Genomic DNA, 13,289 nt, shown 5'->3' with positions numbered 1-13,289 from the left:
GTCCTCCAAAGCACTGAGATTACATGCGTGAGCCACCGCGGCCAGTATTCTCCGTTTTCTTTTCTTTTCTTTTTTTTTTTTTTTTTTGAGATGGAGTCTTGATCAGTCACCCAGGCTGGAGTGCAGTGGCGCAATCTAGGCTCTCTGCAAGCTCCACCTCCCAGGTTCACATCATTCTCCTGCCTCAGCCTCCCAAGTAGCTGGGACTACAGGCGCCCGCCACCACGCCTGGCTAATTTTTTTTTTTTTTTTTGTATTTTTAGTAGAGACTGGGTTTCACCATGTTAGCCAGGATGGTCTCGATCTCCTGACCTCGTGATCCACCCACCTCAGCCTCCCAAAGTGCTGGGATTACAGGCGTGAGCCACCGCGCCTGGCCGTATTCTCCATTTTCAGTGCTAGTAGATGAATCTAAGTCAGCATCACCTACCCTCCTAGCTCCCCTAAGGCTATTCCTGCCCCCATCCTCATCCCCCAAGACCATTCTGCACATAGCAGTCATAACATCCTCTTGGCTGGGCACAGTGGCTCACGCCTGTAATCCCAGCACTTTGGGAAGCCAAGGCGGGAGGATCACAAGGTCAAGAGATCAAGACCATCCTGACCATCCTGGCTAACATGGTGAAACCCTGCCTCTACAAAAAAAAAAAAAAAATTAGCCAGGCATGGTGGCATGCGCCTGTAGTCCCAGCTACTTGGGAGGCCGAGGCAGGAGAATCACTTGAACCTGGGAGGCAGAGGTTGCAGTGAGCCGAGATGGTGCCATAGCACTCCAGCCTGGGTGACAGAGTGAGACTCTGTCTCAGAAAAAAAAAAAAAAAATCCTCCCCCATGCTCTTTTAAAAACTTAGAGTTTATTTATGTGTTTATTTATTGACACAGAGTTGCGCTCTGTGTCACTGAAACCTCTGCCTCCCAGGTTCAAGCGATTCTCATGCCTCAGCCTCCTGAGTAGCTGGGATTATAGGAGCCCACCATCATGCCCGGCTAATTTTTGTATTTTTAGTAGAGACAGGGTTTCACCATGTTGGCCAGACTGGTCTTGAACCCCTGGCCTCAAGTGATCCGCCCACCTTGGCCCAAGTGTTGGGATTACAGGCGTGAGCCACTGCGCCCGGCCCCTTTGAATTTTGAAACAACATTATTTTATTTTTGTTATTTTTTGTTTTGTTTTGCTTTGTTTTGAGACGGAGTCTCGCTCTGTCGCCCAGGCTGGAGTGCAGTGGCGCAATCTCGGCTCACTGCAAGTTCCGCCTCCCGGGTTCACACCATTCTCCTGCCTCAGCCTCCCGAGTAGCTGGGACTACAGGTGCCTGCCACCATGCCTGGCTAATTTTTTTTGTATTTTTAGTAGAGATGGGGTTTCACCGTGTTAGCCAGGATGGTCTCGGTCTCCTGACCTCGTGATCCACCCGCCTCGGCCTCCCAAAGTGCTGGGATTACAGGCGTGAGCCACCGCGACCAGCTGTTATTTTTAATTTTATTATTATTATTATTATTATTATTAAAGACAGGGTCTTGCTCTGTCACCCAGGCTAGAATGCACTGATGCAATCACAGCTCACTGTAACTTCAAACTCCTGGGCACAAGGGATCCTCCCGACTCAGCCTCCCAAGTACATAGGACTACAGACGTGCTACCACACACCTGACTAATGAAAAAATATGTTTTTTTCATTGTAGAGATGAGGTCTTGATAGTTGCTGAGGCTGGTCAAATTCTTCTCCTCAAGCCATCTTCCTGTCTCAGCCTCCCAAAATGCTGGGATTACAGGTGTGAGCCACTGTGCCCAGCCTGAAATTAGACATTTTCAGATCTGCAAAGAAGGTACAGAGAGTTCTTTTATTCCCTTCACTCAATTTCCTCTAATGTTTTTTGGGTTTTGGGTTTTTTTTGAGACAGGATCTCACTCTGTTGCCCAGGCTGGGGCGCAGTGGCTCGATCTCCGCTCACTGTAGCCTCCTGGGCTCGGGTGATCCTCCCACCTCAGCCTCTTATGTAGCTGGGACTATAGGTTCACGCCACCACAACCTGCTAATTTTTTAAATTTTTTTTTTTGAGAGTCTTGCTCTGTCACCCAGGCTGCAGTGCAGTGGCGTGATCTCGACTCACTGAAACCTCCACCTCCCAGGTTCAAGTGATTCTCCTGCCTCAGCCTTCTGAGTAGCTGGGACTACAGGCGTGTGCCACCTGAGATTACAGGCCCAGCTAATTTTCTGTATTTTTAGTAGAGACGGAGTTTCACTGTGTTAGCCAGGATGGTCTCAATCTCATGACCTTGTGATCCGCTCACCTCGGCCTCCCAAAGTGCTGGGATTACAGTCGTGAGCCACCATGCCTGGCCTTGTTTTGTCTTTTATTTGAGACAAGGTCTCGCTCTGTCTCCCAGGCTGGAGTGCAGTGGCACCATCACAGCTCACTGCAGCCTTGACCTCCTGAGCTCAAGTAATCTTCCTGCCTCAGCCTCCCGAGTGGCTGAGACTATAGATGTGTCCCAGTAGAGTTAGTTAATTTCTTTTATATTTTATAGAGATGAGGGTTTTGCCATGTTGCCCAGGCTGGTCTTGACCTCCTGGGTTCAAGTGATCCTCCCTCCTTTGCTTCCCAAAGTGCTGGGCTTACAGGCATGAGCCACCGCACCCGGCCTGGTCATGTATTTTGAGAACATTCTTCAATCTGGGATAAATGTCTGATGTTGTCTAATGGTTAGATTGAGGTTCTAGGTTTGGGGATAATATCAGACAGTTACAAATGTCCTCCCTATCACGTAGCTGGGGTCCATGATGTCAATATGACTTATCACTGGTGATGTTGATTTTGATCACTTGTTAAGGCAGTAGCTGCCAGGTGTCCCCATTGTCTTGGGGACAGCTTTGTTCTCCATGGACGTAGGGTATGCAAGAAGCATGGGAACCTTTGGCTAAAGATACATTGTGATGGCAGGGCACAGTGGCTCACGCCTGTAATCCCAGCACTTTGGGAGGGTGAGGTGGGTGGATCACTTGAGGTCAGGAGTTTGAGACCAGCCTGGCCAACATAGTGAAACCCTGTCTCTACTAAAAATACAAAGATTAGCTGGGCATGGTGGCGCTTGCCTGTAATCCCAGCTACTTGGGAGGCTGAAGCAGGAGAATTGCTTGCTTGAACCCGGGAGATGAAGGGTGCAATGAGTTAAGATTGTGCCATTGCACTCCAGCCTGGGCAACAAGAGCAAAACTCCATCTCAAAAAAAAAAAAAAAAAAAAAAAAGATATGTTGTGATACTGTGATATTGTGTTGTAATATTTAAAAAAACCATATATTTTGGTCTTAGGTTTTCTGGCACGTAACTCCTAAAACCCTTGAAATCAGCTGGGCACATTGGTTTATGCCTGTAATCCCAGCACTTTGGGAGGCCAAGATGGGATGATCACTTGAGGTCAGGAGTTTTCGAGCAGCCTGGGCAACATAGTGAGACCCCGACTCTACAAAAAAATTTTTTTTAATGAAGATAATAAAAAACCTATCTTCTAGATTGTTCAGAGGATTAAACGGGCTGGTCAGGGGTGGGGGCTCACACCTGTCATCCCAACACTTTGGGAAGCAGAGGTGGGAGGATCACTTGAGCCCAGGTGTTGGAGACCCAGCCTGGACAACTTGGTGAAACTCCGTCCCTACAAAAAATACAAAAAATTAGGCCAGGCGCAGTGGCTTATGCCTGTAATTCCAGCACTTTGGGAGGCCTAGGAGGGCGGATCACCTGAGGTCAGGAGTCTGCAACCAGCCTGGCCAACATAGTGAAACCTCGTCTCTACTAAAAATACAAAAAATTAGCCGGGCGTGGTGGCGCACGCCTGTAGTCCCAGCTACATAAGAGGCTGAGATGAGAGGATCATCTGAGCCCGGGGTCGAGGCTGCAGTGAGTCGTGATCAAGCCACTGCACTCCAGCCTGGGTGACAAAGTGAGACTCTGTCTAAAAAAAATAAAATAAATGAGGTAATGTAAACGAATATGATGCACGGAGCAGACCTTCAACAATTACTTTTATTGCCATCATCTGCGTAATGGGCACAACAGGGCCCTGCCACATCGAACTGTTTAAGCTCAGAACCGTGTCTGTCACATGTGGAGCGATCCATGATTGATGCTATCATTATCACCACCATCATCCCACCAACCCGCCCACCGGAAACAAGCTTTCATCGAATCCCATCGTTTTTTCCTTTTTTGTAAATTTCTTTCCTCGGCCTGGCTCTGCCGCCCAAGTATGCTCGTCAGGCCTTTGCCCACCCAGACCGGGCGCGGGCAGCCCGGGGCTGAGGATTCTCGAGCCTTGGTGGACCACAGGCTCCCGTTGCCCAGCCCAAGGGCCTGGACCGCCTGTGGTCTCCATGGAAACCCGCTAGCCACAGGGGGCGTGACGCCGTTGAGACAGACAGAGATATCCACCATTCAGGTCAAAGTTGTCTGGGCTAGGAGAACAAACGGGACTTCCGAGTGGTACGTCCTTAAGGCAGGGCGGGAATACGGCAACCGGCCGCGGGGGCTGTTACTGTCGCTACTAATCAGGAGTCGAGGCGGCTTTGATGGACAGGCATAGCGCGAGTGCGGGCTTTCACCCAACCGGCGGGCCGCTGTCCCGAAAAAGGACCAATGAGGAGGTGGCAGGGGTGGGGCGAAGGGGCCGGTTGCTCCGGAAGTGGAGGGAGGGGGTGAAAATGGCGCCCAGCTCGAAATCGGAGCGGAACAGCGGGGCTGGGAGCGGCGGCGGCGGCCCCGGGGGAGCCGGAGGGAAGCGGGCAGCAGGGCGGCGGCGGGAGCACGTCCTCAGGCAGCTGGAGCGGGTCAAGGTGAGGCCTGGGGCCGGAGTGGGGAGCGCGCCGGAGGGTGGGGAATAGGGACGAGGGAGGCGGAGGGAGGAGGGCGTTCGCGGGGTGAGGGGTTGGGGGCGGGGCCCCAGGGGAGGGGGCTCGGATGCAGGGCCTGGGCGGGGCCCGGGGGAGATGGCTTGGATGGAGGGGGCTCAGTCGGGGGCCTGGAAGCAGGAGGTTGTGTCGGGTGACCGGCAAAGGGGCTGGGATGGAGGGGGTTGGGGGCGGGGCCCCAGGGAGGGGGCTCGGAGGGAGGCGACCCCAGAGGCCGCAGGGAGAATCAGGAGGAAGGGGTCGATCCAGGCTTTTCAAAGCCCTGCTCCCATGGCCCCTCCGTAATGGAACCTTCCCGCCCCCTTTGCAGAGCCCCTGCCGCTGGCTTTGGGCTTCCTCCGCCTGATGTTCCTCTCCCTGCCCGAGCCCCGACCACACATGAGCTGGGAGTTCCTGTACCTGGGTGGGCCTCCCCATTGAAAGTGTGGGAGCTCCCTGCATAGGGCTGAGTCTTCCCCCGCAAAGTGAGAGTTACCGAAGCAGGCTCTTTCTCCTCCATCAGACTGTAAACTCCCAGAGCTGGGGGATGATGTCTCTCTCCCCCATCAGTTTGGGAGCTCTGGAGGGCAGAAATGTGGATCTCTTGCAGGTGGGCAGTAACTGGGGGAAGGCTGTGTCTCTGTGGACAGGGACTGCGCCTTCTCCGTGAGGCTGGTAGCTTTGTAAGGACAGTGCTGTGTCTCCCCCTTTTGACTGGGAGCTCCCTGGGCTGGGACAGTCTCCACCCTTAGCCTGGGAGCTCCCTGGGCTTGGCTGTGGTTCCGCCCTTAGCTTGGAAGCTCCTTGGGCAGGGACTGTGTCTCCCCTGTCGGCCTGGGCCTGGCTGGCCGGGCTGTTTCCTCCATCAGACTGAGACCTCCATGTGGACAGGGCTATCTCCCATCAGACAGGGAGCTTCCCAGACAGGACTCGTCCCATCAGATTGGAATGTCTTGAAGGCAGAGCTGTGTCTCCCCAGTCAGCCTGGGTAGCAAGACTGAGGCTGCGCCTGGCTTCTGCCTGTCAGTCCCCGCAGATCCCTCCGCGGTGAAGTTTTGGGGATGAGGGATTCCCTTGGATTCCGGTGGATGGCGGTAGTTAATTGGGAAGAGGGAGTTGGGTCATTGGTTAGGCTCACCCTTCTATCTGCCTCGACTGGCCCCCAGCAGGAGGAGCCCCCTTGTTTGAAGGCTGGTGGGTTGGGAACAGATGGGTGCAGGTCAGGACCCTGTCCCAGCCTCCTTAGTAGGATAAATACCTACAGCTTAGGGACAGCCTTCAGGGAGGGAAGCAAGTGGCCCAGCGTGGGACAGGGTGATTGGGGAACTTTCTTGGGGGGTGGTGACGCTGGGCTCAGTCAAGAGGGACCTGAGGCTGAAGAGGTATGGAATTGGGAAGGTGGCGTGGGTCCCTGGTGGAGATGAAGGCTCAAGCGAGGTCCACCTGGCTTTACTGTCCCCATCTGCCTCAGTTGTTCCCACCTTCCAGAGCTTGGCCTTCTTTTGACCATTATGGTGGGCTGGGCTGGGCTGGACCGGGTGAGAGCTGCTCTGCCTCTCTGCCGTGGGTGAGGAGGGTGGGGGCTGCAGATGGTGCCTGAAGTGCCCTGGCCACCCCTTCCCCAGATCAGCGGACAGCTCTCCCCTCGCCTCTTCCGGAAGCTGCCTCCCCGGGTCTGCGTGTCTCTCAAGAACATTGTGGATGAGGACTTCCTCTATGCAGGGTGAGGCTGAGCCCAGGCAAAGGGGGCAGGTGGGTAGGGGTGGTGGGCTTGCCCTGACCTGGCCACTCTGCCCCCTCCACCCCCACAGACACATTTTCCTGGGCTTTTCCAAATGCGGCCGCTACGTCCTCTCCTATACCAGCAGCAGTGGGGACGACGACTTCTCCTTCTACATCTACCATCTGTACTGGTGGGAGTTCAACGTTCACAGCAAGCTCAAGCTGGTAGGGAGGCTTCAGCACCAGACTGGCCCTTCAGATGATGTGGTCCAGCAGGTCACAGCACCCTCTGAGCCTCAGGTTCCTTGAGTGTAAAATGATCATCATGTACTCATGGGGTCATCGTCAAGATTCCATGTGTTAGATCCAGCCATATGAAATTACCAGGGCCTGGCATGGTAGCTCACACCTGTAATCCCAGCACTTTGGGAGGCCAAGGCGGGAGGATCACTTGATCCCAGGAGTTCAAGATCAGGCTGGGCAACATGGCAAAACCCCATCTCTACTAAAAATTAAAAAAATTAGCTGGGCACATTGGCGTGTGCCTGTAGTCAGCGCCTCTGGAGGCTGAGGCAGGAGGATCATCTGAGCCCAGGAGTTTGAGGCTGCAGTGAGCCGTGATCACACCATTGCACTCCAGCCTGGGCAACAGAGTGAGACTCTGTCTCTAAAAAAAACAAAAAAAAAAGAAGGCTGGGTGCAGTGGCTCACGCCTGTAATCCCAGCACTTTGGGAGGCCGAGGTAGGTGGATCACCTGAGGTCAGGAGTTCAAGACCAGCCTGGCCAACATGGTGAAACCCCATCTCTACTAAAAATACAAAATTAGCCGGGCATGGTGGCACATGTCTGTAATCCCAGCTACTCTGGAGGCTGAGGCAGGAGAATCGCTTAGAACCTGGGAGGTGGAGGTTGCAGTGAGCCGAGATCAAACCACTGCACTCCAGCCTACAGAGTGAGACTCTGTCTCAAAAAAGAAAAAGAAATTACCATTTTTATGGTTCAAAATGGGTAAATAGCAGCAATTCCATTTGGTTCAACACACCCTATGAAGCTATAGAACATGTTGGCTTAGGCCAGTTAGCTTTATTAGGACCAACTCACCCTGGCTTTAGCCTTGAGCCTTGACTCCTGGAACCCCCCCAGGAGGTGGGTGCTGTTACCTCAGCATACATGTGAACTCAGAGAGCTGAAGGGGCTTCAGGGTAGGCTGGGCTTGGAACCAGTGCCTGGCGCAGTCTCCCTCGGGACATTGTTCCCATCGGCTGCAGCCCACCCTGGCCTGGTCTCCCCCACTGGTGAAAGGAGCCTCCACGGCTGTCCTCAGGCAAGGTGGAGGGGTGTGGCGGGTGCTGTTGGAGTGCTCCTACCTGCCCAGCCCCAGCCCTGATGAGGGACTGCATCCTACAGCTTCAGGGGATCCCCACAGATTCCCTGATCCGGTGCTGACCCTGAACGTGCCTCGTAGGTCCGGCAGGTTCGGCTATTCCAGGACGAGGAGATCTACAGTGACCTGTACCTGACCGTATGCGAGTGGCCCAGTGACGCCTCTAAGGTCATCGTCTTCGGCTTCAAGTGAGACCAGGCTCCTGGGGGAGCCTTGGCTGGTTGGGGCAGGGGGTGTGCAGTGGGGACCCCAGGCGCCGACCAGGCCGCTGAGGGTGTGCTGCCCCCAGCACCCGCTCGGCCAACGGCATGCTCATGAACATGATGATGATGAGCGACGAGAACCACCGCGACATCTACGTCAGCACCGTGGCCATGCCGCCGCCGGGCCGCTGTGCTGCTTGCCAGGATGCCAGCCGGGCCCACCCAGGTGAGGGGGCCGAGGGGGCGAGGGCCCCCTTGGCCCCCTCCCCCCCTGCCCTGGGCTGAGAGTGAGCCGCTGTGGCGTGTGTTGCTGCAGGAGACCCGAATGCGCAGTGCCTACGGCATGGCTTCATGCTGCACACCAAGTACCAGGTGGTCTACCCCTTCCCCACCTTCCAGCCCGCCTTCCAGCTCAAGAAGGACCAGGTGGTGCTGCTCAACACCAGCTACTCCCTGGTGGCCTGTGCCGTCTCCGTCCACTCGGCAGGTAGGCCCTGTGGTCTCATGGCCACCCGGCAACGCGTGAAGTGGGTCCTCTCCCTACCCCACCACACAGACAAGGGGCCCCAGGCATAGAGAGGTGGGAGCTACTTCCCCAGGTCACACAGCCTGGTCGTGGGAATGCTGCGGTCCAAATGTGGCCACGCCCACCACAGCCCTGCCCACGGGATCTTTCCAGTGGCTGAGATGTCCCACCATGGCTGCCTCCAGCAGCCACTTGGAATGTGGCTCATGTGACTGAGGAACTGAGCTTGTGATACTTTTTTTTTTTTTCACTGGAGTCCAGTGGCGCGATCTCGGCTCACTGCAACCTCCCAGGCTCAAGCAATTCTCCTGCCTCAGCCTCCCGAGAAGCTGGGACTACAGGCCTGTGCCATCATACCTAGCTAATCTTTGTGTTTTTAGTAGAGATGGGATTTCACCATGTTGATCAGGCTGGTCTCAAACTCCTGACCTCAAGTGATCCACTCACCTTGGCCTCCCAAAGTGCTGGGATGACAGGCGTGAGCCACCGTGTCTGGCTTGTGATGGATTTAATTGCAGTTGTTTTAAGCTGAAATAGCCACAGGTGGCTAGCTGGACGGGGTAGCGCCCCTTTCTCTTAAGAAGAGAAATGCTAATGTGACATTTCGGGGTGTGGTTAGTGGGCAGGCACTTGCCTTATATGTTTGATATCGGAAAGATGCCAGTGAAAATCACAAGATGTCCCTTGACAGTGACAAATGTCAGGAGGCTGGATCATGCCACCGGCTGGCAGCAACAGGAGGGAGGGGCCCCTGGGGGCCATTTGGCAACAGAATTGTGACTATGACTGACCCAGCTGCCCTGTGCCCGGGTCTCTCCCTCCGGCAGAGTCTCACTGGGTCCGTATGTCCAAGACTGCTGGGGGGAGTTGGGGGCCACCTGAAGAACCCTCCCTGGGGATTGGGGAGTGAGTTAGGAGGTGGCAAGGGGTTGGGGGCATCTGTGGAACACCAATGAAGGCCCCTGCATGTGCATCCATGGAGCATGTGTCAGATGTGTGCACATGTGGGTGAAACACAAGGAATCTATAACTGTAACCACTTAATATAAATTAAAAAGACGCTTTAGGCCAGGCACAGTGGCTCATGCCTGTAATCCCAGCACTTTGGGAGGCTGAGGCAGGTGGATCACATGAGATCAGGGAGTTCAAGACCAGTGTGGCCAACACAGTGAAACCCCGTCTCTAGTAAAAATACAAGAATTAGCTGGGCATGGTGGCACATGCTTATAATTCTAGCTACTCAGGAGGTTGAGGGAGGAGAATTGCTTGAACCCGGGAGGCGGAGGTTGCAGTGAGCCAAGATTGTGCCAAGGTACTCCAGCCTGGGAGATAGCAAGACTCCATCTCCAAAAAAAAAAAGACGTTTTAATTTTGCAAGAACTCAGATGCAAAGACGTCCATTAAATCCCCATGGAAATGGTTGTCCCTGGGGGTGGTTGGGGAATGGGCAGGATTAAATGTATATAACGCAGCCCACAAATAAGCCAGGGGCCAGGGCACTCTGTCCCCAGACATATCTGGGGCCTTCTGTCCTCACCCCCAATCTATACCAGGGTGAGGTGCTGTCCCTTGCTGAGGCTCGGCTACTCGGTTTTTGGCCATGAACCCCCAAGCTTGCGAGGGTTGACACAGCTCTGCCCTTTTGGCTGTGAGTCCTGTTAGGAACGATCACAGCGGACGATCAGCTCTGTGCCAGCCCAGGGAAAGGGCGTGGTCATCAGTGGGAGCTGCTGACACAGAGGGGTGCTTTCTTCCTTGGCCATTGTCACCGTTTGTTCTCCGAGCTGTTGTGGAAGGGCTGTCACGGTGGTGGAGGGGAGCCCGGACTTGATTTATCTCAGATGTGACCTTGGGCAAGTTCATCCCTGAGCTGCATTCTGGGGGATGTAGCCCCTCTCTAGGGGTTGCTTGTAGGGGGCTTGGAGGAAACCTGGGTTGGGGCCCATCCACAGGGCTGCTCAGTGAATATGTTGGGGTTCTCCATGTGTTCCCCACATTCCTTGGGGGAGTCGTCTCTAGGCAGGCAGAGACAGAGGCCCCGATTCGATGAAGTGTGCCCGCAGCGGTCTGGCTTGTGTCAGGAAGGACCGAGGACTTTGCCTTAGGTCTTCCATATCAGAGAAACGCCAGTGAAAAATCACAAGATGTCCCTCGACAGAGTGGCAGATGTTAGGAGGCTGGATGCTACTGTAGTGAACACTCTACACTGCAGAGTGTCGGCTCCCTCAGGACAGGGTTCTGTCTGCCTGGTTCACTCCTGTGTCTTCAGTGTGGGGCACTCAGCAGACAGCTTAAGAAAGGGGTTTGAATGAACGTCTTCATGCATGAATGCATGGTGTGCATGCACAGAAAGGTCTTTCCCCTTCTGGGTGTTTCAAACTGATCTCAGCATAGCCAAGTCTCCTAGAAGTGTCTCCTTAAGGTGGGTTTCTGAAAACCCCTGTGGACACTGAGCGAGGCTGGGAGCACCCCAGACTGACACTTCTCCACCCCTATCTCTTCTTAGGTGACAGGAGTTTCTGCCAAATCCTGTATGACCACAGCACCTGCCCCCCGGCGCCTGCCAGCCCCCCTGAACCCCAGAGCCCAGAGCTGCCCCCTGCCCTCCTCAGCTTCTGCCCTGAGGCGGCCCCAGCCCGTTCCTCTGGGTCTCCCGAGCCCTCGCCCGCCATTGCCAAAGCCAAGGAGTTTGTGGCTGACATCTTCCGCCGGGCCAAAGAGGCCAAGGGCGGGGCCCCTGAGGAAGCCCGGCCTGCCCTGTGCCCAGGACCCTCTGGCAGCCGCTGCCGTGCGCACTCTGAGCCCCTAGCCCTGTGTGGAGAGGCGACATCCCGGGACAGCCCCCCTGCCTCGGAGGCGCCTGCCCCCGAGCCTGGCTACGTCAACTACACCAAGCTGTACTATGTGCTGGAGTCCGGAGAGGGGACGGAGCCGGAGGATGGTGAGCGGGGGCAGGCATGTGGCGGGGCCTGGGATGGGGAGACCAACCCAGACGGGGCCCCTGGCCTCCGTCCACCCCACCCCCACTTTCTGCCTCCCCAGAGTTCGAGGACGACAAGATCTCCCTGCCCTTCGTGGTGACTGATCTTCGTGGCCGCAACCTGCGGCCCATGCGGGAGCGGACTGCTGTCCAGGTGGGTGTGGGTGGTGGGCGGGCCACAGACAGTCCCGGGGAGCTGCTGGGGGGCAGTTGGCACCGTCCTCTGCGCCTACCCACTCACCCGCAGGGCCAGTACCTGACAGTGGAGCAGCTCACGCTAGACTTCGAATATGTTATCAATGAGGTCATCCGCCACGACGCTACTTGGGGCCACCAGTTCTGTTCTTTCAGCGACTATGACATCGTCATTCTAGAGGTGGGCCCAGGGCGGGCAGGGTGGGCCCAGGGCCTCCTGCACTCTGGGGTCGCCCTCAGCAGTTGGCATCGTCCACCCCCACCCCCAGGTCTGCCCAGAAACCAACCAGGTCCTCATCAACATTGGCCTGCTGCTCCTGGCCTTCCCGTCCCCCACTGAGGAGGGCCAGCTCCGGTGAGCGCGGGGATCCTGCCCTCTCTGTCCACTAGGGGGTCCACTGGCAGACACTTCAGGGTGGGGGCGTGGGGACGTGAGAAGGCTCTCCCTGTGCTACAACCTGGCTGGGCCCCTCCATAGCTGCTCCAAAGACAAAAAGGCCCTCAGGGTAGCCTGGGGCCTGGTTCAGGAGCCCGGCTGTCCCAGCGTTTGTCCTGTGTCCCTCTCCACTGTAGACCAAAGACCTATCACACCAGCCTCAAGGTGGCATGGGACCTCAACACAGGGATCTTCGAGACAGTCAGTGTAGGCGACCTGACTGAGGTCAAAGGGCAGACCAGGTGAGGCAGGGCTGGGGGGCAGGGTCGGGGCGGCCAAGGCGATGAGAGCCACTCACCCCCTGGCCCCACAGCGGCAGTGTCTGGAGCTCCTACCGCAAGAGCTGCGTGGACATGGTCATGAAGTGGCTGGTGCCCGAGAGCAGCGGCCGCTACGTCAACAGGATGACCAATGAGGCGCTGCACAAAGGTGAGGCTTGGTGACCCCGTGATGGTCACCCAGGAGCTGATTCCTGAGCGCTGATGAAAGGGGTGGGAAGGCTGGTGAGGAGAGGGCGGCCCAGGCCAGGCTCAGCTCAGCAGCCCTGAAAGTGTGGGGCCTAGGAGCCTCCCACCAGTCATGGCCTGGCTGGTCACTCATTCACGCTACAGACATTTATTGGGTAGTTGCAGGCTAGAGGCGGAGGGCAACTCAGCAAGGTCCCTGCCTTCTGGAACCTTCTGGGCCAGAAGCAAGTCAGGTGGAGGTTGTGGCCGCAGGGCCAGGCAGGCAGGGGCTCTATGCTTTGTCCCCACCTGTCCCTGTAGGGTGCTCCCTGAAGGTTCTGGCGGACAGCGAGCGATACACGTGGATCGTGCTGTGAGGGCCGGGCCGCCCCGGACACTGACTCCAACTACCTCCGTGGCCTGGGACCGGCCACCTCCCTGGGGTGGCCTCTTCCCTGGCCGGCTGGCCCACCGACTGATGACCGGCACTAGTGTTAGGCTGCGGAACGGGG

At 56.2% G+C, this 13,289-nt stretch overlaps 2 protein-coding genes across 4 annotated transcripts in view; one reads left to right on the top strand and one right to left on the bottom strand.

Moving 5' to 3' along the window:
• Positions 1-5,578, bottom strand: part of PODNL1 (podocan like 1) — a 22,580-nt gene extending 17,002 nt beyond the window's left edge. For all 3 annotated transcript variants that reach the window (XM_030820621.1, XM_003275611.4, XM_012509632.2), the window contains exon 1: positions 5,305-5,578. In XM_030820621.1, the coding sequence (XP_030676481.1) occupies positions 5,305-5,346 (42 nt within the window). In that variant the 5' untranslated portion in view covers positions 5,347-5,578. The remainder of the gene's footprint in view (positions 1-5,304) is intronic.
• Positions 4,666-13,289, top strand: DCAF15 (DDB1 and CUL4 associated factor 15). Its single transcript, XM_030820620.1, has 13 exons — positions 4,666-4,830; positions 6,510-6,607; positions 6,696-6,831; positions 8,073-8,179; positions 8,281-8,420; positions 8,511-8,681; positions 11,227-11,661; positions 11,763-11,854; positions 11,948-12,076; positions 12,165-12,250; positions 12,469-12,573; positions 12,645-12,760; positions 13,099-13,289. The coding sequence occupies exons 1-13, from the start codon at positions 4,699-4,701 to the stop codon at positions 13,152-13,154; spliced, it is 1,803 nt and encodes a 600-aa protein (XP_030676480.1). The 5' UTR covers positions 4,666-4,698; the 3' UTR covers positions 13,155-13,289.

Source organism: Nomascus leucogenys, chromosome 10, assembly GCF_006542625.1.
Source record: "Nomascus leucogenys isolate Asia chromosome 10, Asia_NLE_v1, whole genome shotgun sequence".
NCBI classification, from domain to species: Eukaryota; Metazoa; Chordata; class Mammalia; order Primates; family Hylobatidae; genus Nomascus; species Nomascus leucogenys.
Note: the sequence above shows the minus strand (reverse complement) of the source record. Positions and strands in the feature narration are given on the sequence as shown.

Bases quoted from the DNA above. Each gene is read 5' to 3' on its own strand.
- DCAF15 (XM_030820620.1), top strand. From the start codon at position 4,699: ATGGCGCCCAGCTCGAAATCGGAGCGGAACAGCGGGGCTGGGAGCGGC. The intron at 6,832-8,072 runs GTAGGGAGGCTT...CGTGCCTCGTAG, and splicing joins TTCACAGCAAGCTCAAGCTG to GTCCGGCAGGTTCGGCTATT. The intron at 12,574-12,644 runs GTGAGGCAGGGC...CTGGCCCCACAG, and splicing joins GAGGTCAAAGGGCAGACCAG to CGGCAGTGTCTGGAGCTCCT.